At 34.4% G+C, this 23,714-nt stretch overlaps 1 protein-coding gene across 2 annotated transcripts in view; it reads right to left on the bottom strand.

Moving 5' to 3' along the window:
* The window catches only part of CERT1 (ceramide transporter 1), a 112,677-nt gene continuing 88,963 nt past the window's right edge, over positions 1-23,714 (bottom strand). Inside the window, exons 10-18 of one of the 2 annotated variants that reach the window (XM_045847739.1) lie at positions 21,723-21,815; positions 21,128-21,205; positions 15,077-15,172; positions 12,329-12,461; positions 11,368-11,438; positions 8,715-8,843; positions 8,011-8,140; positions 6,426-6,562; positions 1-3,098 (exon numbers count right to left, since the gene is read on the bottom strand). In XM_045847739.1, coding sequence (XP_045703695.1) covers positions 6,435-6,562; positions 8,011-8,140; positions 8,715-8,843; positions 11,368-11,438; positions 12,329-12,461; positions 15,077-15,172; positions 21,128-21,205; positions 21,723-21,815 — 858 coding nt within the window. In that variant the 3' untranslated portion in view covers positions 1-3,098; positions 6,426-6,434. The remainder of the gene's footprint in view (positions 3,099-6,425; positions 6,563-8,010; positions 8,141-8,714; positions 8,844-11,367; positions 11,439-12,328; positions 12,462-15,076; positions 15,173-21,127; positions 21,206-21,722; positions 21,816-23,714) is intronic. The other variant, XM_045847738.1, reaches the window with a different exon arrangement.

Raw genomic sequence — 23,714 nt, 5'->3', positions numbered from 1 at the left:
TTTGTCCATAATATTTTAATACTTTTCTGCTTTTAAATACTGGTTTTAATTTTGTGATTGTAACATGGAAGATCCAACTTTTATTATTTTTTAAAAACATCATCAGGATCATAAAGTTATTATAGAATAGTTACACTCTATACACTCCCAAGATACTTTAAAATGATTATGTTTTGAGTTTGTGGATGAACAATGACAAGAATCCAAATACATCATCTGTACAACTTGGACTAAATACTGGTTAAAGTGTTTAATTGGACAAACAACTGATAAGCTTGAAGATAACCAGCACGATTTCACAAGAGACCCAGCTCACCCCAACTAAAAATTTTCAACTGCAATTGACACTGATGTTGTATAGGTGTAGAGATTAGTTGATGACACCAAACAAATGGGAAACCCTTTCCTCATTTTCCTTACTTTGACTCTTACACCTCTCCCAGCCATACCCCTTCCTTGCTCTGGCTGCCCCTGTATGTCTGGCGATCCCAAACTCGGAAGCTGCTAGGATGACCCTGCCCTCCAAATTGGGAGTCCTGCATTCTAACTAAAACACTGTGTTCTCACTCAGGGAACAAAACCCCCTCATCACCAATATTTTTAAAGTTTCTATTGCAGTATAAAAGGGTAACTGAGTAGAAAAGAGAGTAAAAAGATCCTTTTTTTTTGGCTTGGGGAAGAGAAGTAGGAAATAACTGGATGAGAGAACATCATGTATATTCAGAGTATGCAGGAATTCGCCATATGGAAATAATTCTAGAGGGTCTGAATACTGTCTAAAGGGCTAGCACCTCTCTAAAATTTGACCACTTTTAAATTCTTTTCACATTCTCCTAATTTCTGTATCTGGTTGGACAGGATTAACTCTAGTGAAGTACCAGTGCAATTATCTAAAGGTAAAATGTATCTTTTTTCTTTTTTAATACAAATATTTTAGTGTAATCATTTTATTTACAGAATAAACTGCAAAAGTATATCATTAACATTTAGTGCAAATGCAACAAACGATAATTAGATTTAGATACTGCTTTGTAAACTTTCCATACCTTTGTAAAATAAAGCTATCCAATTTAGTTATGAAAGAGTTACTTGTCTGTGTTCATGATAGTTACCAGAAAAAATGGCAAACAAAGAAATATTTATAGTGGGCATATAGAACTTTTTTGAAGGTTCCATCAGTGTTTATGGTGAATATACCTTCCCTCCCTAACCCTCCCATGCTCCCACACCCCAGCCCACAGCTGATTGTAAAATAAAATACACATCTGAGGTATAAACTTTTCTTTTTTTAAACATCACAATACAAAATGTTAAATGGTGATGTAGTAAACTGATATGATAATTTGTTGTTTGCCTGACTAGCATTACCACCATAGGCACTTTTCCACATAGTCCAATTATGAACAGCATTTTTCTATAATAAGGCATAGTCCATGCACATCATTTAGAGAAAGGTAAATTAAAAATAGAAAAGATTTATGGAGCATGAAATCCACGTGCATGTAATGTTAAGCATATGTTTTATATGTATTTTTCTCTCTGTACAGAATAATAAATAGCACTATATCTGATGCAAGTAATTCACTTCCAGGATTGTGCATATTAAGTGATCAGACTAATCCCATCATTAAATTATCACCTTGCATTTATCATTAAGACTCCATTACCATGTATGAAATATATACAAGACATGTTCCACGTGACATGACTTTCTGCTTTACAAAATGGATCTGATTTCTGTGTTTCTACAGAGATGAACAAGTCAGAAAAGCATCTACAAAATGCCTCTGACTTATGTAAGCACATTTGTGTATAAACATAATGAAGATTTTGAAGTGGGCAGTCATTTCTACTTCAGTGAGTAAAATTCCTTGCCTCAACTCCATGCTTCAAGGTTTTTATCAGAGGCTAAAAACTAATAAAACTAAATAAAGTATTATACATTTACGTTCTTATAGCAACGAAGGAAAGAATTTCACAGGGAGTCCTTCACTGCTCTGCTGCAGTTTCTGATCAAGAGGCAAATAGGGACATTGCTCACATTTTCTAGGCATGTCTTGCAACATATCTTTTACAAACTAACCCAAATTAGAAAAAACAAAAAACATACCTGTTACTGAATACTACAAATATTGAATCAAAGGGTCAAAATCCGTCTGATATGCTTTCACAGTAACTGTATATTCTCTCACAAATTTCATAAAAATGTAAGCTCATTTTACCCCGTTCATTTTACCAGAAAGCAGTTTATACCCATAAGATTTGCACAGATGTTTCTGTTTGAAGGTAAGAAAGAACCAATTTAGGAGTTGCCAAATTGTATTTCTAACAAACAAACAAAAAAGTCTGTAGCACAACAGTGTACAACTTAAAATACAGGAAATACAAAGATAGCTAAGGAAAAAAAAATAAAGCTTTTCCTTCTTTCTCCATCAGAACCAAAGTTCTTCATGGGAGTAAGACTACAGAAAAAACAAAAAAATCACAGGTTATTGACAGCCCTCAGTCATTAAGAGACACTTTTCATGACAACATGAATCATTACAGAAATCAGCAGCAACGAATTCTATGATTATGCAAAGCAAAAAAGAAAAAAAGAAAATTCTGGAAACAGGTTTAACTGCAGGCCTGAAATGAGAACCCCATCCAGGCAACTGGTGCACAGAAAGCGTATGCCTATGGGCGTTCAACTTCTGTGCTTTTCTTTTGTGCACAAAACCTGATACAACTGAGGATCTTAGGCTGGACCACACTAAATTAAAAATTCTGAAAAAGTTTCCAAAACTTAAAGCATCAATTTCTAGTTGTGATTCAAAGTTGATTTTTTTCCTCTTCTAGGAGCAAGCAAATAAAAATATAGCCATGTACATGTAATTGTACATGTATTTATAGTTATATGCTGAGTGTGGAGAGCTAGCAGGAGACAGCTAGTGTTAGATGTTCAGCTTTGCTATTGCAGTATTTCTTCGTTTTTGTACACAAGGCCAAGGTGCTGGGCCATAGACAAGGCTAGAGATCCTACGTTCCAGCTTAGAGCATTCAATTTTTTTTAAAGTTTTCCCTCCAACATGGAATGTCACACAGCCTTGCTTCAGTCACTGTAGGAAAGAAAATGACAAGTAAAAAATTCAGCCATATATTATTACCAACAGCTACTAGACTACCAAAAACAGATTCCTCCCACTCCTTGAATTTGTGGAATGCACATATTCTCTATTAAAATTTGTTTAAAGTTTTCAACTTTAAGAATGTAAAAATTATCCCATCAGAAAGAACAGAAAGTATAAGGAATCTGTGAAAGTTAGAAAAACTTTAAAAGGGTAATGTGCTATAGGTAAGCAAAGGGAATTAACCAGAGGTCTCTGGCTTTGTACCCCACACATTGGCATTTCCTTCTTCTTAGTCTTCAGTAAAAATTATGCTATATAATTTTTCAAGAATTTTAAAATTTTACTCAAGCTCTGAAAGAGAGGCCTGACTTAATGTAGAAAACCAACATGCTCAGATCATATCAAATGTGTAAGCATTTTGACTAAGAGGTTTTAGTATCTTTGGACATCATTAATTTTATCTAATTTCTCTAAAGATGATTCTGACTATTGAAAATTACTATTTCTCCATCACCAAAATCAGGAATGCTAGTTTTCCTAAGGTTTCAATGCTAGAATCCACTTCATACATACATCTTCCAAAACTGTTATGAAACAAATATTACTTTAGGTGAACAAAGATTTTCCTCACATGTTAAAGTTTGAATTTAGTTCTTTGTTGGAAAGGAGCTTAAGTGGGACTCAAGGCTGAGCTGAGTATTAACCAATGAGTCTTTTCATTTCTATCTTTATATATATGCTCACAGGTCCACAAACAATGCTACCTTCCTGCCTCAGAAGTAAATTTTTTCCCCAAAGGATTTCAACCCCATCCTTCTAGGTCTACTAAAGAAGAGAGTGTGTACACACACAGAATCAGTCAATAGAACACTGACCCCCCCAAAATAGTAGTATGTTAGTATGTATATTTCAAATGTTTAAGAAAATCACTATTCTTCTCAAACATAGTTGAGAGCATGTTCTCTCTATATATACCTATATTCTGATTTTTTTCTGCATAATACATGGTTATATTTTCTGTCCTGCTTTATTAGCAAGGTTGTGGGTAGAGGTAAAGAGAGAAAGCAGATAGAGCTGCATGCTCGGTCTTGGTTACAGCAAACAGCAACGTTTTGGAAATCTTAAGGTTGTGAGAAGGAACACCTAAGCAAGGTCACAAGCCTGCTGCCACAGTGTGGAATCAGGTTTCTGGTTTGACAAATACAGTGCAGAGATAGAGTCTATAAGAAATTATGTGCCCAGAATCTAGCCACAAGAATTCTAAAGTACAAAATATTCTAAAAATAGTGCATTTATGCAACACACTTATGCCTCAGGAGAGAGAATTCCTCAAAGGTCAGGCTATATATACCAAAACACTAAGCATTCAGATTAGTAAGGACAGAAGTTGTTTAACACTTTCAGGTCAGTTCTTTCCCAGGAAAAACTAAGTATCTGGGACATCAATGCAATAAACCTTGTGTTAACATCTGACAATAAATTTAGCTTTTTAGTTTTTTTTTAAAAGACATACTACAGATAGCATCAGAAACCAAATTTAATTAAAAATGGCATTCATTATTTCATTACTATTAATATTTTATCTAATGAAACTGACGCCAAGAATATAAATTTCTTAGCCAATTATTTAACTAACATTCAATGTAGATAAGAATGAGAGGATGTTCATATAGATATTTACTGCCTGTAAATTATACTGCGGTGATATCTATTAAAAGTTTAACACAAAGAGAGTTCATAGAAACAGAATTATACAAATGTTCTCCAACAGACCAAAAAATGCTCAAACTCATTCATAATAAGAGAAATACAATTAAAACTGTATTGTGAGAGTACTTTTTACCTATCAAGTTGGAAAAACTCAGAAAGCTTCGTTTAACCCACTGTGGGACAGGGTACAGGGAAATGGGCACTCCTACACATTACTGCTGGTGAGATGGTGAATTACTACAGCCTCTGTGGAGGGCAATACCTGAACTACAAAAGCACAAACACCCACAGCGCCACAACTAATTTATCCCGCATATAAACTCTCAAGTGCAAAATGACATACGGATATAACTGCAACACTATTTGTTCGAACAAAAAATGGAAAACAAGTTTAATATTTACAAAGGGAGGTTAGATGAATTATGTATATCTATACAATGAGATATTGAATCACCTTAAAAAAAAAAAAAAGAAGCTCCCTGCCTGTATGTGAAGAGCTTCAAGGCAATAAAGAGTGCAAAAACAAGATGCAGAATGATGTGTACAGTGTGCTACGTTTTCTTCAACCAGAGTATGGGTGGGAGCAATACAATTGTACTTGCTTTTTCAGGCATTTAAAAAAAAAAAATCTCTCGCCTTAGCTGGTGTGGCTTGAGTGCCCGCCTGAGAATTGAAAGGATGAGGGTTGGATTCCCAGTCAGGGCACAGGCCTGGGATGTGGGCCAGGTCCCCAGTTGGGGGTGTGCAAGAGGCAACCACTCATTGATGGTTCTTTCCCTGTCTTTCTACCTTCCCCTTTCTCTAAAACTAAATAAATAAAAACTTTAAAAATTTTTCTGGAAAAATACACAAGAAACTAGTAATATCAGTTATATACTTTTGTGTATGTGGATGGGGGACCAACCTGGGTGAACAGGGGGCAGGGGATGAATTTTACTATATACCTTTGCATACATTTGACTTCTGAATCATATTAACATATGACTTAAAGAAAATTAGATTCTTGCTCTTTGTGCAAAGATGTTCAATGTAGCATTACTTGACAGTAAAAATATGAAACCAATACAAATGTTACCATGGGGGCTAGTTAATAAATTCTGCAACACTCAGGTAACAGATATTAATATAGTGAGACAGTATATATATCTCATGTCTTTATATGAAATGATAGTTAAAATATATTAAGTAGAAAAGCTACAAAACAATAAATATAAACATATTTTTAAGACAATCAAAAATACATACATATAAGTATATAATTATATATAAAATTCTAGAAGAATATACCACAAACCTAACAGTAATTTCAATGGAGGAAAAGATATAGAAAATTTATACTTCTGAAATTCTTGAGTTCTATAATGTTAAAATTTGTTTAAATAAACAAGTATTATTTAATATAAGCAGAAAGATAAAAAAGTAAGTTTTAAGGCTATAAAAACTACAACTCTTTTAATTCGTTGTATCGTGATATCGTTGATATCGTTCTTTATCTGGGAACATCATAAAACACAGAAACTACTTTCAACAGTTAACTAAATTTTAATATCTATAGAATCATGTTAGACAAAGTTTAAGAAAAAGATAACATATATCTTCCAGTACCTGTTAATACTAGAACAAAATAGATTTTCCTGCCGTTTTCTCTTGGACATAAGAAGTAAAACGTTTTAGAAACTTTGGATACTCTCGTTTTGCCACTGCCCTTAAGACTGAGGCTGGTGCCCATCCTCCAGGGTTCACTGTGAGTTAAAGAAAAAATTTAAATATATCAAGATATAATTCTCCAAATACACACGAAGCACTCACTCATTCTGTTCCTCTGCTTTTAAAAAATTCTTCATGTTGGAACAATCAGCATCTCTTAAAGTTTTAACCATTAATCCTTAATATTAACCACCAGGCAGGAACAGATAGCAAATAACCACCAGGCAGGAACAGATAGCATTTATTATCTTTCTAAAGTGTTCTTACTTCCCTAAATTATATGTAAATATTAGTATAGCTACATTTTAGGTTACCTGAGACAGATTTATTCATCAAACTCTATTCTAATCAAATAGTAACTTGCTCAGGCATAAATGTCTCTTTAAACATAGTAGCAGTTAGGGTCCTGTATAAAGAAGATATGAGGATTTGATTAGATGGACTTCAAAAACTACTGCAGGGAGAAAATGGGTGTAGTAAGGAATCAAAGCTGCCCAGGGCTGGGACAGGGCTGCCCAGCAGGAGGCTGACATAAATAAATATGTACCTAGCAACTAATTAGGTATGAGGGACCAATCAATGACACAGAAATGAGCAAGCCTGACAGTAAGAAATTTCCTTCCCCACTGTTACGTACATTCCCAATTCTACATATACTCTCTTAAGTAAATTAATAAAATGGTTCTGAAAACCAAGAATAGCCCTGGCTGGTGGCTCAGTTGGCTGGGTATCGTTCTGCAGACCAAAAGGTTGAGGGTTCAATTTCTGGTCAGAGCAAATACCTGGGTTGCAGGTTTGGTCTCTGGCTGGACCACGTTTAGGTATATATGGGAAGTCTGCCAATTGATGTTTCTCCCTCTCTTTCCCCCTACTTTTCCCTCTCTAGAAACCCTCCTCTCTAAAAATGTAAAACAAACAAACAAACAAAAAAAACCCCTTGGGTGAGGATTAAAAAACAAAAAAACAAGTATTCTTTTTTTTTTAAAGGTTTTATTTATTTACTTTTAGAGAGGGAAGGGAGGGAGAAAGAGAGAGAGAGAGAAAAACATCAATGTGCAGTTGCTGGGGGTCATGGCCTGCAACCCAGGAATGTACCCTGACTGGGAATCGAACCTGTGACACTTTGGTTTGCAGCCCGCACTCAATCCACTGAGCTACGCCAGCCAGGTTAGTATTCTTGATATAAAGTTTTACAACTTTTTATCGAGGTTTATTAAAGGTTTAAAACAATCTTCCTATACAGCCCCAGATTTAAAAATTCTGATATAGTAGTTCTGGGGTTAATTTTAGGTATGTGTATATCGAAAGTTTCCCAATAGTTCTGATATACATCTTTCCAAATTAAAAATTACTTATCTAAAGAATAAACACTCAAAAGGCATTTGTGATGGTATTTCTCAGTGGAGAAATCACCACATCACATAGATCATACTAAGAACATCCACATTACCAAGTAGCAAAAACAAACAACTGAAATACATACCATTAGCTACATACGTAATCTTGCATAAAATGTTGTCCCTGCTAATCTCCTGGTTTCCCTCTGGTGGGCTTACCAAGGTTTGACAAATCATAGCGATATTTATTTTGGCACGGACACATCGATTGTTCAGCTGTCAAAACAAAAAAATAGGAACAAAACACCAGTAGAGCAGATACCCAGTATTTTGTAATCTCTTCGGGTCTCATTTTACACTAGCTTCACCGAAACTGTAACTCATCAAAATCTCCAACAGAATCTTGGAAATACCAAGAAATAACACATGCAAAGCTGATACAACACAAGGAAAGATTTTCCCTCCTATTATGTAGTAAATGGAGCTAAATCAAGGTACAAACCAGAGGTTTTGCCAGTAGTTGATAATGGCTTGAGAGGCAACTGTGAGAACTAGTCTACATATATTACCCATCAGCTCTGTCTCACTTCACCTCAGCAGCAAAGGAAAATGGACCTGCTGAAATGGTCAGAGCCATGACCACTGTCCCTCAGACAGCACATGGACTATTTATTCCATGAAGCCAACATAACACAGAATCTAAAAATCATGATCAAATCTAGTATCTGTGTGTGTGTGTGTGTGTGTGTGTGTGTGTGTGTGTGTGTGGCATGTGTTTAGTCACTTTTGCACTGCATTGTATAGTTAGCTTTATATTCTACAACTATACACATTTACACACTGTACTTACCGGAGCACTGTCATGATCCACAGAAAAATTACAAACTATCCAAGTCTCAGGGTCATTTTCAGTCAAGGCTGGTATCTTTCGAATGGCAGAAAGGTATAATACATCTCGCTGAGAAGCAGGCCACACTCTCTGTGAAAGAAGTAAAATCATTTGAAAATTTAACTACTTTTTACTCATGTGTAATATGGAACTAACAGAAATAAATGTAAAATCAATAAATTATCTTAGTTGAAGGCAAAATATGTCAAATTTTAAATGAAGAGCACCTGACGTCACCGACCAAAGGATTAATTTCGAACACTGAGTTAATGGATTTGTTGAACAATTACACCAAAAGAATAACGTTCTATTTTTTCTTTTTTTTTTTTTAAATTGTGGTTATCTGCTATTGAAACCTTTTTAAGTGTACAATTCAGTGGTATTAATTATATTCACAATGTTACATAAACATCACCAATATCTACTTCCAAAATTTTTTATCTTTCCAAACAGAAACTCTACCCATTAAGCAATGACAGACACACCATTATCCCCTTCTATAGGCCCTGGTAATGTCCTGTTTTTAAGTAGAGTATTAAACCTCAGTTTAAACTGTTCAGAGACTTTAAAGCAAAGATTTTAGGCAAAGAAGTCCGCTCCTTTCATAGCACAGTCACTTTAAAGAATTCCCAATCAGTGAGACAGAACCTTTAAACTTCATGGTACACGAGGGAAAAGTACTGTTGGAATGACGCAGTACCTAGATCTCAGAGAATTGGAACTATGCATGGGTTAAGTGACAGATTCTAACTGAGTATAAAATAGAGCAAGCAACTCAGTGTCAATACAACACAAATCATCTGCAAAGCGAAATGGTTTATCTTTTAAAGATACAAAACTTCATGAAGTCAACCAAAGTAGTGTCAGAGAAATGAATATGAAGCCAATATAAATGAAAATTTGGCCAGGTTAAAGCTAATAAATGAAAATCCACAGAGATGAAGATAAGACAAATCTAAAAGGTGCAAATAACTTAAATATGAGGAGATGAGTAGCCCTGTTTAAGGCCATTTTATAAAAAGAAGCCAAGTTTAAAGAGAAAGATGTATCATGTTTTTGGATTTTGTTGGAAAAAATTGCTAGGATAATTTATTTATTCAAATAATTATAACAAGTTGTGTTACTTATAAATTATTTTAATACTTTTTAGTTTTATTTTTTAAGAAATAAACTTAGTACAACCTATGTAATCTTCCCCCCCATCTACTGTTTACCAGGTGAAATAAATCCTTGCAGCAGATTGTTTTCCAGGATCAGTCATCTTCAGGTAATAACACTCTTTTGAATCTAAATCATTGGCCATTTATTTTCATTCTAAATTACAGGGCAAGTAATTGATATTTTAACAACATCTACTAAATTTTAGATTTCACTTAGACCCTCCCTCAAATCTGTATGCTAAAATAGAATCTTCACTATTACACATTTCTTAAGCAGCTACCACGTAAAATGAAGCATGGCTCATAGTTATTAGATATAAGATGCCTCAGGTGATAAGACTGAGCTTAAGAAATACAGGCAAATCTCAAATATTTTCATATATTCAGCTCAATTAAAAAATCATTTGAAAAAGAAGAATAAAGTACTTATTGAATTGTTGTATTTCCTGTATAACATACAATATTGCTTTTGGTGGATCTCTCCAAAATTTTAATTCTTTTTTTTTTTTTTAGAGATTTTATTTATTTTTAGAGAGAAGGGAAGGCAGGGAGAAAGAGAGGGAGAGAAACATCAGTGTGTGGTTGCCTCTCATGTGCCCCCTACTGGGGACCTGGCATGCAACACAGGTATGTGCCCTGACTGGGAATCGAACCGGTGACCCTTTGCTTCGCAGGCCCGCACTCAAGCCACTGAGCTACACCAGCCAGGGATTTAATTAATTTTATTATTCTTTTAAAAAAGATTTTTATTTATTTTTAGAGAGAGGGGAAGTGAGGGAGGGGAGGGAGAGAAACATCAATTGGTTGCTACCTCTTGCATGCCTCTAACTGGGGACTTGGCCTGCAACCCAGGCATGTGTCCTAAGTGGAAACTGAACTGGCAACTTTTTAGTTCACAGGCCAGCGCTCAATCCACTAAGCCACACCAGCCAGGGTATTTTATTATTCTTTATTTGAAATACTATTTGGCAGTTTTCAGAAGGGGAAGAGAGTAGGACAGAGTAAGATAAATATTAATTCTAAAATTTTAAACCTAGATTAACAGAGAAAAAAATGAAGGGAAAGGGAACCAATTTAGATAACCATGTTTCTGTGTACTCTGCTTTATGACCAACCTCTCAATAGTCATGCTCAGCAATTTTCCATTGCTTTCAGATAATCCACTTAAGGTCACTTTCACATCCATTAGTCTTAACATAGGCTAATAACATATTTTCCTTTCTCTTGATTATATTGTTATCACAGGAAACTATGATTCACTTTCATATTCACTAACTATCATGTATCTCCTATAGAGAGAGATTATAGGCTAGAAAAATATTTGGATTCCTGATTTATTAATAAAATTTTTAGATCTTTTCTGGCATTTAATTTTCTGCCAATTTTACTTTAGACAATTTCTATGCCTCAGTTTGAACTACAGTGGAATCCTTTTGGACCAAAGATATATTTACCTTGTGTGTTTGATAAATGATGATTGCATTATCAGCTAATGTTTCCACCACATGAAAGTTTTCTATAGTTGCTAAAATAAAGAGAAAATATTAGTCAAAAAGACATATTCTCTTTTTACTAGAATGTGATTAATTCACTTACACTGAAAGTCAATTATAAATGAACATTATTGTAGAATAAACAGGATTCTGCCCCACTTGAGCTAGGCTGACATTGAAGGTAGTCAATACCTAGTTATTAGGGCTACAGATAGTGCTGTGAGACCTGACCACTGGCAAATCACATTTTCTTTGGCCCACTCTTTAGTTTCCATAGCAAGGAAGCAATTTAATTCTAATCATACTACATTATGCAGCACAAGTTATTCCCTGATGCTGTAACCTCTCCCTATAATCCCCAATTTACTGAAGCTGAATAAACTGTTCTATCTAGGCTCAGGTGACTACTGTATGCAAAAAGAATGCCAAACTGCCACTGGTATACATCTCATGATGCTCAGAAGCATTATTTATGCAATGTGGTGCCCGAGGGAAAGCCCATGCCAAAGTAGCTAAATAAACCACAGCAGGACTCACCTAGGATTCACCAGGGAAACAAAACAGTCTAGGAAAAAAGTAGATAAAACAGAAACCTTAATTTTAGTCCTGGACTGTCCACTAACTAGTTCTGTGGCCTTGACAAATCACTTGACCTGTGTAAATTTTACTTCATTACCTACCAATGCAGGATTGCTGGGGTATTAAATCAAATGGTATAGTATACTAAGAAGAATTTTATACTGTGAAAAGTTCTATTTAAATGAACTTTTAAATAGTTCATTTATTAGTTCCCTATATGATTCTCCAGATATATTCTACACTCATTTTGTAAACTAGAGGTTATAAGCAGAAAACTAGGTTGGATTTGCTATTAAATTAAAAACAGTAATTATATTTAAATATATTAATGACAGCTGCTTACTTTCCCAATCATTGCGAACGTCAACATTCCAGAAGTAATTGCAGACCTCGTGTCCTGTAACTCCTTTAACTGCATGGGTAGCTTTCAAAGGATCAAGAACAATCCCATTTTCTTCTACTTCTCTCCTATATACCTACATAGGACATAGTTAAAAACCTGTTTAAAAAATAAAAATCAAACTCCTAAAGTACAAACTTGAAAATGTTTTTAAATTTAACAGCATTTTAGGATTTTATTTATGAAAATCTCTTTATGGAACATAAATATTCTTCTAAAAGTAAGTTTAAAATTTTAGATTATTAACACATAAACACAAATATTATTTAACACAAAAAATATTTAAAACTACAAACCCAAGGTAAACTTTAACTACGAAAAATATGTATGTAATAAATAATTACCCTGAGCTGTTAAAAAAATAGATATATCAATTTAAACCAGGCATTATTTACTGAACATTCTCAAAGGCTGTTTGACATTGCTAAGAGGAGAAATAAGCCTGGTTAATACATAATCTCCTTAGGGATGCTGACTTAAGGCAGCTTTGTTCCACTGATACATCTCTAGCATCCAGAACAGTATGTAAAACACAGTAAAGCAATTATTTGTTGAATTGATGATTGAAAGCTACAATGGAATAAAGATCTTTACTCTCTTGCTTTAAGTACTGAGGCTGTATATCTAACAGGCTGATTACAATTAATTATTCCAAAATTTAGAGAACTAAGTAATAAGTTTGACAAGTGAATAAACATGTTATCATAGGGAGAAGCAACTCTCAATTTATGGAGTGCCTATGGGGTCAGATACTATTAGACATTTCACATATAGTTTCTTTTTTTACAATCTCTCTCACCAAACTCCTTTCTCCCACATGCTTATTTATTTGTTATTGGGACTATTTTCCTAGTTAGCTAAACTGGAAATCTTTCGACTTTTGATTCCTTTTCTCACACTTCACATAGCTATTAAGCTTATTACTAATCTTCTGTAAGACATCCAACAGCTTGACTTTTCTACTACCCTTTCAGGTAAGTTTTCATCATCCTGTATCTGACTCTCTCAAGTGGTTTTCTTGGTCTCCTGTTTATTCCCTATCAGCATAATCTTTTGAAAGTGTTCCTTTTTGTAGTGACTAACCTATTGCTACAAATGACAGAATATTCTCTTTAATTGGTTATTTTATACTGCCCATAATCCAGCCCCAATTTCTCTCTTTCTAATGTTGTGGGCTGTAGAAGAACTTACTTTCTGTTACTTAGTCCCTTCACTTCCTGGAACCTTCCTAGAGGGAGAAACAGCAACTTATCTGAATGATGAGTACAGAGGGACAGTGAGCAGGTGTGGCTCAATCCCTTCTTCTGTAGAGAACATACACCCTGGTCTGCTTTAGGGCTTGCTCTTGTGGGGAAGGCCTGTGATCACCCAGGCATGTCGGAAACATTATGCTTAGAGATAACATATTAGCAAGACCCATGACAGCTGGCCTCCCTATAACCAAATCAGCTTATAAGAATCATAACATTTTGGTATTTCATTTGCAAGTCTCCTCTATTTTATTTCTTAATTTGTTCTTTATTCAGAAGGAGCAGAAATTCCAATATCTATCACTGTATCCCATTTACTAGAATAATTCTGGTTAACACAGTCTATATGAATCTTTTGAATAAGAAATTAGCTTTCAATAAGTGAAAGTAGTTAGGACAGAGAAAGACAAATACCATATGACTTCACTTATATGTGGAATCTAAAGAACAAAATAAATGAACAAATGAAATATAAAGTGACTCAGATACAAAGAAGAGACTGATGGCTGATAGAGGGGAGAAGGGTTAGGAGATTAGGTGAAAAAGGTGAAGGGATTCAGAAGCACAGATTGGTAGTTACAAAATAGTCATGGGGATGTAAAGTACAGCATAGGGAATACAGTCAAGGATATTGTAATAACTATGTATTTCAGTACCAGGTGGGTACACCTGAAACTAATACAAAGTAGTACTAAATGTAAACTATAGTTGGAAAATAAATTTAAATTAAAAAAAAAAGAAATCAGCTCTCAAGTTTAGACATAGTTCTCCTTCTTTTCCAGCTTTTCTCCACTTTTCATATGTATTCTTTATTAGGCACACTATTAGATGGAGCCAAGTCACACCATCTTTTAAATGTCAGTATTCTCTTTACCCAACTAAAGTTTCAGCTTGGAGGGAATCTTATTAAACCTCTCCTTTTCTTTAGCAGTGTCTTTGTTGTGGGGTAATCCAAAGCTCAATGCTGCTGCTTTTCAATCAATCTCTGATTTCTTGGCCCTTGCTCTTATTCTGTCTTTTGTGTTTAGGGATGTGAACATTAGCTGGCCAATGTCCAAATACCAAAAAAAGGTAGTGAAGGAAAGGACAAGAAATGAGGTATAGACCAAACAGGAGTATACAAAGTGACATCTGGGCACAATGTTTAGCATAGTTAAAAGAGAGAGAGAGAGAGAGAGATCCAAATAGAGAGCTATCAGCTAATTGTGACTTTTCATATCTAAACCACAAAATTTTATTTTTCCATGACCTAAGCAAAACAGAATGGTTTGTGCATAGATTTGACCATAAAGAAATTATATACAAGCTAAACAAGGGAAGCAAAAGGACATTTTATTTCTCAATATGTGGTGCTTCTTTGATCATATGTAATAATTTGTTTAAAAGTAATACGACTGTAAGAGTTGCAATTAGCAATTTGTAACGTTTCACTGGAAATTACCTTCATTTCTCCTTCTTCTACAACCAACTGCCAATTGGCATCTCCACCTACATCCTGTAATGAATATGTCATGTGGTTTTGTACCATTTCTTCAACCTTGAAAAAAAAAATAAAGCTGTAAGAATCCACCTCCAATTAATAGGTATGACATAATCTCTAAAACAGAATGGTACTCAGTTTACTTCACTTCAGAAATGCTATTCTTAGAAAGGTGAGCAATCAAATGCACAATGGTTAGTAGGTTTTAAATAGTGTTGGAGAGTTTAGTCCACATTCCAGATACCATCATATCCAGGTTATTGACAGAAGGGAGAAAGGAAGGGAAGTAAGATGCTTCAATCCAACAACACACTGTATACCAGACCTAATGTGTGCCAAGTGACCAAAATAAGCATTTTCTGAAAAAAGTATTCCTTCCTTTACCGTAAATACTTTCTTAGAGAGAACGCTTCCTTAAAGTATAAAATCATTAAACTCTAAGGATAAAAGAAGCATGAAGGGACCACCTAGGCCAGTGTTTCTGTCTTTAAGATCACACTGAGATACTAGAAAGCTCATTATATGCCAAGATTTCCCTAAAGAAAGTGATAAAACTTCTGTTTTTTCACTGAAATTATAAAGATTGTCTCTAAAGGAACTGGCTCCTTTACGACCTACGAAAAGACACTTTTTCTAAGCTTTATTTTCTAATCTTTTACTCATAATATTGTTTTATGTAGTAAATACATTAGAGAAGGCACAAAAGAACTGAAAAATATGCATATTATACTTCGACTGTTTACTTACATTTTACGTCAAGTCTATTGTGTTCATTAGGGGTAAAAACCAGGAACCAGGTTTCTACATATTTTGAAATAAATCTTTTAAATACAAAATTAATAGGTGAGGGCAGAAACTCTTAAAATTATTAACTCTGGGGATATGAGTTTTCTATATAGAAGTATGTTATTGATATGGTATTGTGACATGTACTTCTACTACATCAAGCTTTCTGGATCTCAGAATGCATTTTTGATTACTGAAGGCAGGTGGCTTTAAGTGTCTCCTTAATTGAGATTCTAAAATCTGTATTTGTACTAAACACTAACATATTACTTTATTTTCTCAAAATAAAGTACATAATATTCAAAACATCGTGAATGGTGTTGGGTTACAGACCTGAGAGAAAATGTAAAGTGTTACTAATAACTTCACAAAGCCTGGATTAGAAAACATAACTTCAGGGGCTGCCTGGAAAAACCAGAGTGCCCCTGTAATACTGAAATACGCTTTTACAAGCTAAGGATGACTGATGTGGGATTCCAAGTGACGAATACATTCAAAATGTAGCTCTCTCTCAAAGTAAGAAGAACAAAGACAGTCCCAGTTAGTATTCATAAATTAAAACACTGCAGAAGCACTGCCTTCTTCTTTGTGTCTCATACATAGTGACCTGGAGGAATTTTTACCCATTCTAGATCCTAAGATCTTAAAAATCTTTAGATTTGAATATGTACTTTTTACGTCAGACACTGGAAGTTAAGAACACCTATATTTATTATATGATTAGAGGCAGAAAGAAATACCTCCCCCAAAGAAGCCCTACTTCTAATGGACTACCTGTGAAAAAGTGTGAAGGATTTTATTTTTATTTTTAATTGTATTTTTTCCCATTACCATTTAGTCCTCTCATATCCCCTTTCTCCCCCACAATCACCACACTGTTGTCCAAGTCCACGAATCCTTTTTCCTCAATACCTTCACCCTCTAACCTCCCCTCTTCCAGGATTTTATTCCATTAAAAAACAAAAAGAGTTCTGTTTTTAAAAATTTAGTGCCATTTAGCTTTTTGCTGAAAATTATGCAGGTAATTGTGTTTTTGTTTGGGAGATTATTCCTGAATTAGCAATTTCAAAAGTTTGAAAAATGATTTGTTTTGGTCCAAAAGAAACCAGATTCTATAAGTATAAATTGACAGGAGATAATATAAGTTAAAATAATGTAGAGCAAGCACACTTAACATTGTCCTTTTAGACAGATGAAAAAAATAGTATTCCTATCACAGTTATCACTGTGTCTATCTATGGAATTTCTCAGTCTCCTGCTCTTATCTATCTACTTCCTTGACTTAAGAAGGCTTGAAAAAGTCCAATAAAGAAAAAAACCAGATGTATTCAGTGTTGTACTATGAAATCAAAGAAATATTCAATTATTGTAGTAACCACTTCTGCAAAGCCTTCATCATGAAATCTTTATCCAAGTATCTTCCTCTAGGTAATAACATTAAGAGGAGAGATAGAATCTCATTTTAATAAATTTCATGTTCATTGCAATAAAATACTAAGTAGCTGATCTTACGGCAGGAGCAGTGACGAGAGTGTTCATGACCAGTCACTTTCAGTTGTAATTCTGTACAACAGAGTAAGTGGGAAATCAGGGACCATGAAGTTGGATGACAAAAATAAACACAAGCCAAAGTTACCATTTTATTAGGCTCAAAATTTCATATACTAGTAAATCCTGTTGCTACTTAAAAAAAAAAAAAGAGACTGGACCAAAATTACTGCAGTAGGTTTTCCCTGCTTTAATAGTATTAAACTTTTATTAAAAGTATTAATTTTAATTAGACTAAGCATAATTTCAGGAATCATGCTCTTGATTTTCTGGGGCCTAGAGATGAACATGGCAAGCTAACACACACAGCATCTTCATACCAAACGAACTATAAAAAAAAAAACTGGAGATGAAACATATTTGAAATAAGGAGTGATAGCACTCCAATTATAATCCTTTCTTTCACCCTACACTTGATTCACTCAGTATGCCATATTAGGAAGGTGTCTAACTGAATTTTTCTAACATTCCTAATATAGTAGTTTTAATAGAAAATTGTTCTTTGATAACAAAATTGTAATGAATAAAATTCTACTGAACAAAGATAAATCTATGAGGACTCAAACACAGCTCAGATCTCTTTCTCTTACCTATTTAAAAGAAATACAACTATGTTTATTATTACAGTTACAGAGTCAAAAAGAGATGTATTGGATAGAACAGTTTATTAATAAAAAGTTAACAGTGTACTGTTAACCCAAGAGAAAAATGACCAAGGACATAAATAGTCCAAACATCCAAGAACCAAAATTCCATGTTTAGTATATCAGAATGACAAAAATTAACTGAATCATAATATTCCACATTAATAACAGTGAAAACTGACCTGGGAATATAGCTTATTCAACTTTTTTAATGATTTGGTATTCTAATGTAAAAATTCATGTATGTGGAGGCCTTTCTCCCAACAATTCTACTTCTAGAGATATAGTATAACGAAATAATTGAGTTTACAAATATATTGTATATACAAGGATGCCTATGTAGCACTACTTATAATAGAGACAAACGAAAATAAACTAAATGTTCAATATTGAGTGAGAAGGTAAACCCAGTATCTATATATCCATAAACTGATAAGGCCTTTACTTACTGATGGGAAGATGGGCCTAACTATACATTTAAAAAAGCTGGTTACAAAATAGCATATATAGCATTAACAACTGTGATAGAAAAAGCCAATTAAGGTGTGTGTATTTATCAATATGTGCCTGATTTTTCATATGCATTAGAATATATATCAATAGTGATGTAGTATTTTACTTTTATTTACTTTCTAGTTCTGCTACAATTAGCATGCACTACTGTACAATAAATAGGGGAGGAGTAAAATAAATAATTAACACAACAATAATGTGTGACTATGGACATAAAGTAGAAGAGCTTTACTCAGAACTGTTTTTGCAGTGATGCTCACCATAGATTAACCTGCAGCTGTACCACACACCCTTTGATTTTATTTTTTCAACAGATGGCTTTTTTCTTCTTTGATTTTCGAGGTGACATCTTTAGATGGGAACTGTGTTATACAAACAAATGTGACCAAAAGATCCATTTATAAATCTAAGTCCTTACTACTTCTATACACTCTGATTTAGAGCTACTTCATTCCCAATTTCTGTCCAGCAGACAGATTCATGATTTGCTATTAATTTCCTAGTTGAATCACTTATTTGAAGTTATTTTTCAGGGCATCTTATAATTCTATGTTTAATTATCCTATCCAGTCAGGATTAAGAACATAATTTCAACAAGAACAAAGCAGTCATGAGCCGAGACTTTACACAGATGCCAAAGCCCAATTAACCAATGGTTAAAATGCCAGAGCCCAAGTCTGCTAATGACAACAAATACTTTAGCAAGAATAAATACTCGAAGACCTCAATATTATTTGTCTTCATTTTTGCCTCTTTTGGCATATAATATAGTATAATAATCAAAAGCTAAAACAGAATCAGATCAACCACGAGCATCACATATTAGAAAAAAATTACCAGAAAGACCTCTCAACTTACATACCTGAGTTACACAAAAAAGTTAGATGGAGTAAGCTATAATTTGGCAGAAGTCTTATAAAAATCTGGGCCCCCACTTCTCAGTGATAGAGTCATCGGTCCTTGAGGGCTTTCAGCTGTTCTATAGCTTTCTATAGCCAGGGTCCTAAGCCTGGATTTTGAAGCCCTAATTGTTAGGCACCTATCAGTGGCTTATATTCTCTTCCTGCTCTTATTACCTTTCTTTCATTTATAGCCTCTATATTCTTATATTTTTAAAGGAAAATGGTGGTCAGTACTGATGAGTTTTAGTTTGTTAATTTACTATTTTAATAGAAGGTGGAACTTAGCAGAATAAACCAGAATCTTCCAGGATTTTCTAGTTTTGTCTGTGATTTATTACATGTATAAGCCACTTTTTAAAAGACATGCATAAATAAGTGAATGAGCAAAAGGTAAGAAATATGGGAATAAGTTTGACTATGCGTGATTTCTGATAAATTAATATATTTCTTTCTCAAAAAGAGAAAAAAGCTGCAAAAGTTAGAAAAACACAATCTGATTCTTAGATTTACTTTCTTACTACATAATTAAAAACTAATATAAATTTTATTCATATGTGGAAACTAATAGAAATGTTTTAAGTTATGACTTTTAAAAACTTTTACTGGAATACTCTGATAGAGGAAAAATGTAGATAACTTTGATTAACTCAAAGAAACTGTGTTATTATAATGTTATTAAAAACTAACTTGCTGAGTACTTACTACACGCCAGGCCCTAGGTAGGTCTGAGTCCTAGCTGGGTCACAGAAGAGTGAGGAGAGCTGTCCAACATTATGCAGCTAACCAGAATTTAAACTTGGTCACTTTGGGAATTTAGCTTCTTAAAATAACATGATAGAATCCAATAAAATGCAATTACCATAAAAATAGAAAGTTGAATTGCAAATATGGGAAGATGGTAAAAAAAAAACAACTTGTTTTCCAATTAATGATGATGCTAAAATATATTGTTCCAATGATTTTATTACAAAGGCAGAGACTGCAAGCATCCAGCTTCCTGTCTTAAATCCTTACTGACGATATCAAACAACCAATTAAAACCAACTTCCGTAAATTTAGGAATATGAACAGGAAATTTTAAATATGAACAGGAATATTAATTTATCATAACCAACAGTAACGTGCATAAGTACAACCTGTTCAATAGTGATTAGTACTATAATGGTGATAATACAAATATTGTTTAAACAGTTATCTCTGTTGAATATAGTATTTTAAATTAAATTAGACATGAGACTGTTGAATCCTGCTTTTATACTCTATCATATCCTGTAAATCATATCCATCAAAGTTGCTGAATCCTGTCAAAGAAATCAGATATTACATGACATTTAAAACCAGGTATCTCTAATTATTTCAATTCAATTTGAAATCTTTCAGGTGTGCCTCCTACATGGCAAAATTTCAAGCTGTATTCACAGTAATGATACAAAGGGCACATGCAAGACTGATAGAGAAACTGTTTAATAGACAAGGAAGGCCTTTTTAATGCTTATTGTCACTATTTAAAATTCAAAATGAAAACAAGTGGCCTAGCCAAAAGATTTCTCGGAACTGAGAGAGCAGGCTGAAATACAGTACAGAAAGACTCAAGTCCACTCTATACATTCATACAGTACCTGGGAGCTGAATCTGTGAACATCGTCAGAGGCACTGACTAGATCAATGGAAGACATGGAGGAAGAGCGACTATAGGGCTACCAGAGACAGACAAAGAAAAAACCAAGTAATCAGAACAAAGGCACAACAGAGCATTCAGTACCAACTTCCAAACACAAGATAAAGAAGGAGAGAACAAAGCACTATATGAAACAAACTCAGCATCAAGTGCTGACTCCATGCACCTGTTATGTTATGCTCCAAAATCTTTCTAAAAAGAATTCAGTGCTTTCAGTAATACAAAATACCACTTAACCCCAAAGAAAAAAGAATCTATATATCTGCCTATGCTTCTGGTTAACTATTTTGGACTAGTCATTCCCTATTAACTACCACCAGCCCCCTTTTCCCCTTAAATAAAAGAAAAAAGAACATTATGATCATAAGAAGATTTAGAAGTCTGTTTTGGAGATGTATACGGAGGAACACGATACCAAAAAAAATCTCATTAATGAAATTCAAGAAAAGGGAGAAAACTTATGCAAAAAGATAGTTCCATCAAGAGTGAAGAACAATACAACATGTAATTTCAGTAAACTCTGACATTAGACTTACCTTTTGGACAAATCTATGAGTCCCCACAGAAGAAAAGGCATCTCCAGATGGCATGGATGTAGGCCAATGTAACCTGACCTTCTCGCTCTGTGACTAAGAAAACAATGTTAAAATGCAAGGGTTTTAAAGGGTATTTTGCAGCTAAAGAATGGTTAATATAAACTAAACCTGGAACTATCAACATTTAATTATTGAACACTTTAGTACTTATGTGGTAGGCAGTCAGACAACACAAGCAAAGCAAGGACCAATGGCCAGGTACAGAAGGTCAGCAGGGCTGAAAGCCACAGGTGCCTAGCAATGTGTAGAAGTGGAAAAACAGGGACCTCACCCCCAGGGTAACCTTTCCTCCCCTAGCATATCGGAAGTCATGCAGTTTACACCCCCTTAGTGAGGGGATGAACAAGGGGGCAGGAGAATAGCCTTATACGACTCCCATATAAGCCCTTGCATGATCACTAGCTTAAGCATTAAGCCCCCAGGACAACGAGGTTCTGACCTGCATCAAATAATCTGAGGAACAAATCCTTGGGTCTGTTGACCACAGAGACAGAGGTTTAGTCAAAGTAGGGATAACATCTAGTGTACTTTGTGTTAGTTCTGTTTCAGCTTCGGTCCCAGAAAAGCAGGAAAACCAGACAAGTGACACGTGGCTGACATTAGGACCAGCCGCACTAACTAATGATGACCCCCCTGTCCAGGTGCACCAATCAGTAGACTCCATGACCCTGAAAACCTGATGAATATTCTATTAGAATCATCCCTCTGAGGTTCCCCCCTCCAGATGGAGGACCCAGTAGGGCTCTGTATGGATCACACCAGCGCCTTTCCCCTAGACGCAATTTCCTTGCCTCTCTTTCCTCAGCTCTAAGAGTCCTTCTTTTGCCTCTGTGATTTGTTTCCTGAGCCTATTTCTTCAACCACTCACTTCTTCCAACTCTGTGACTTTCTACATAAACTTCTGCTTGTGTTTGAGTCTTGACTCTAAATTCTTTCTCAGTCAGAACTCAAGTACCAAGGTCCAGTCTGATTCCGAGGTCTAAATGAGCATCCAAAATTAGAGCTCATTTAGAAACTGAAAATTCCCACTGAGTGCTCTGTAGCATCTTTTAAGTAGAAAAAATGAACAATAAGCTTTATAAATTAATGTGACATGAATTTTTACCACTGATTTCTTAAAAACATAATGAAAAACGAATGTGAATAGCAGTCACTATTGCAGGTGATTTACCCTCAGGTAGATGGACCACTAACGGGCATAATGGCCATGACTGCCTTTGCAACGACAAGAAATGAACATGCCAGCTTTTTTATGCAAGCAAATCTGTGGTATAAAACCAATATATAGGTATCATTTATTTTCAAGATGCTTCGAGTCCTGGGACAAGTAACTAAAATTCATCCTTAGGTACCATCTAGTGGTAGTACATGGTAACTGCACTGTAGCAGAATTGCAGGAAATGATCGAATTAATCTTTAGAGTTAAAGGATTTAAGAAATGCTTGCCTTCCACTCCCACAGAACAAGCTGGATATAACTTCTGTGAATCTAATGATGATAAATCACTGAGCAAACTTAAAAGTGAGTAAGCAATTGAAGGTGAAGCAATCTGTCTGCCAAGTGAAAGCAATAGAGGAGGTAATAAAAAATGAATGGTACTAACAGAAGAAAAATACATTATTGGTCATTTTCCTTTTGAATTTATATGGCACTTGGTAAAAAGAAATTCAAACAGGTTGTTTTACTCAGAGTAAATATATACTTGATATTAATAGGATGATGATAAAGTTGGAACTTTAAGAGGAATAGGCAGAATATTTTCATTGGTTTTTCTATTGTTTGGAAATTAATGTATGAAGGAAATAACTTATAAAGATTCTTCTATGTTTGTGACTAAATGCAGACACTTCATTTTCTAGGTTGTGACAGTTTCATGGTTTTTAAATTCTATTTATATAAAACAATATTCTAGTGTTAGAAGTTTTAATAACA

The sequence above is a fragment of the Phyllostomus hastatus genome, unplaced genomic scaffold, assembly GCF_019186645.2.
Source record: "Phyllostomus hastatus isolate PE091 unplaced genomic scaffold, TTU_PhHast_1.1 phas_contig_58, whole genome shotgun sequence".
Taxonomy (NCBI): Eukaryota; Metazoa; Chordata; class Mammalia; order Chiroptera; family Phyllostomidae; genus Phyllostomus; species Phyllostomus hastatus.
Note: the sequence above shows the minus strand (reverse complement) of the source record. Positions and strands in the feature narration are given on the sequence as shown.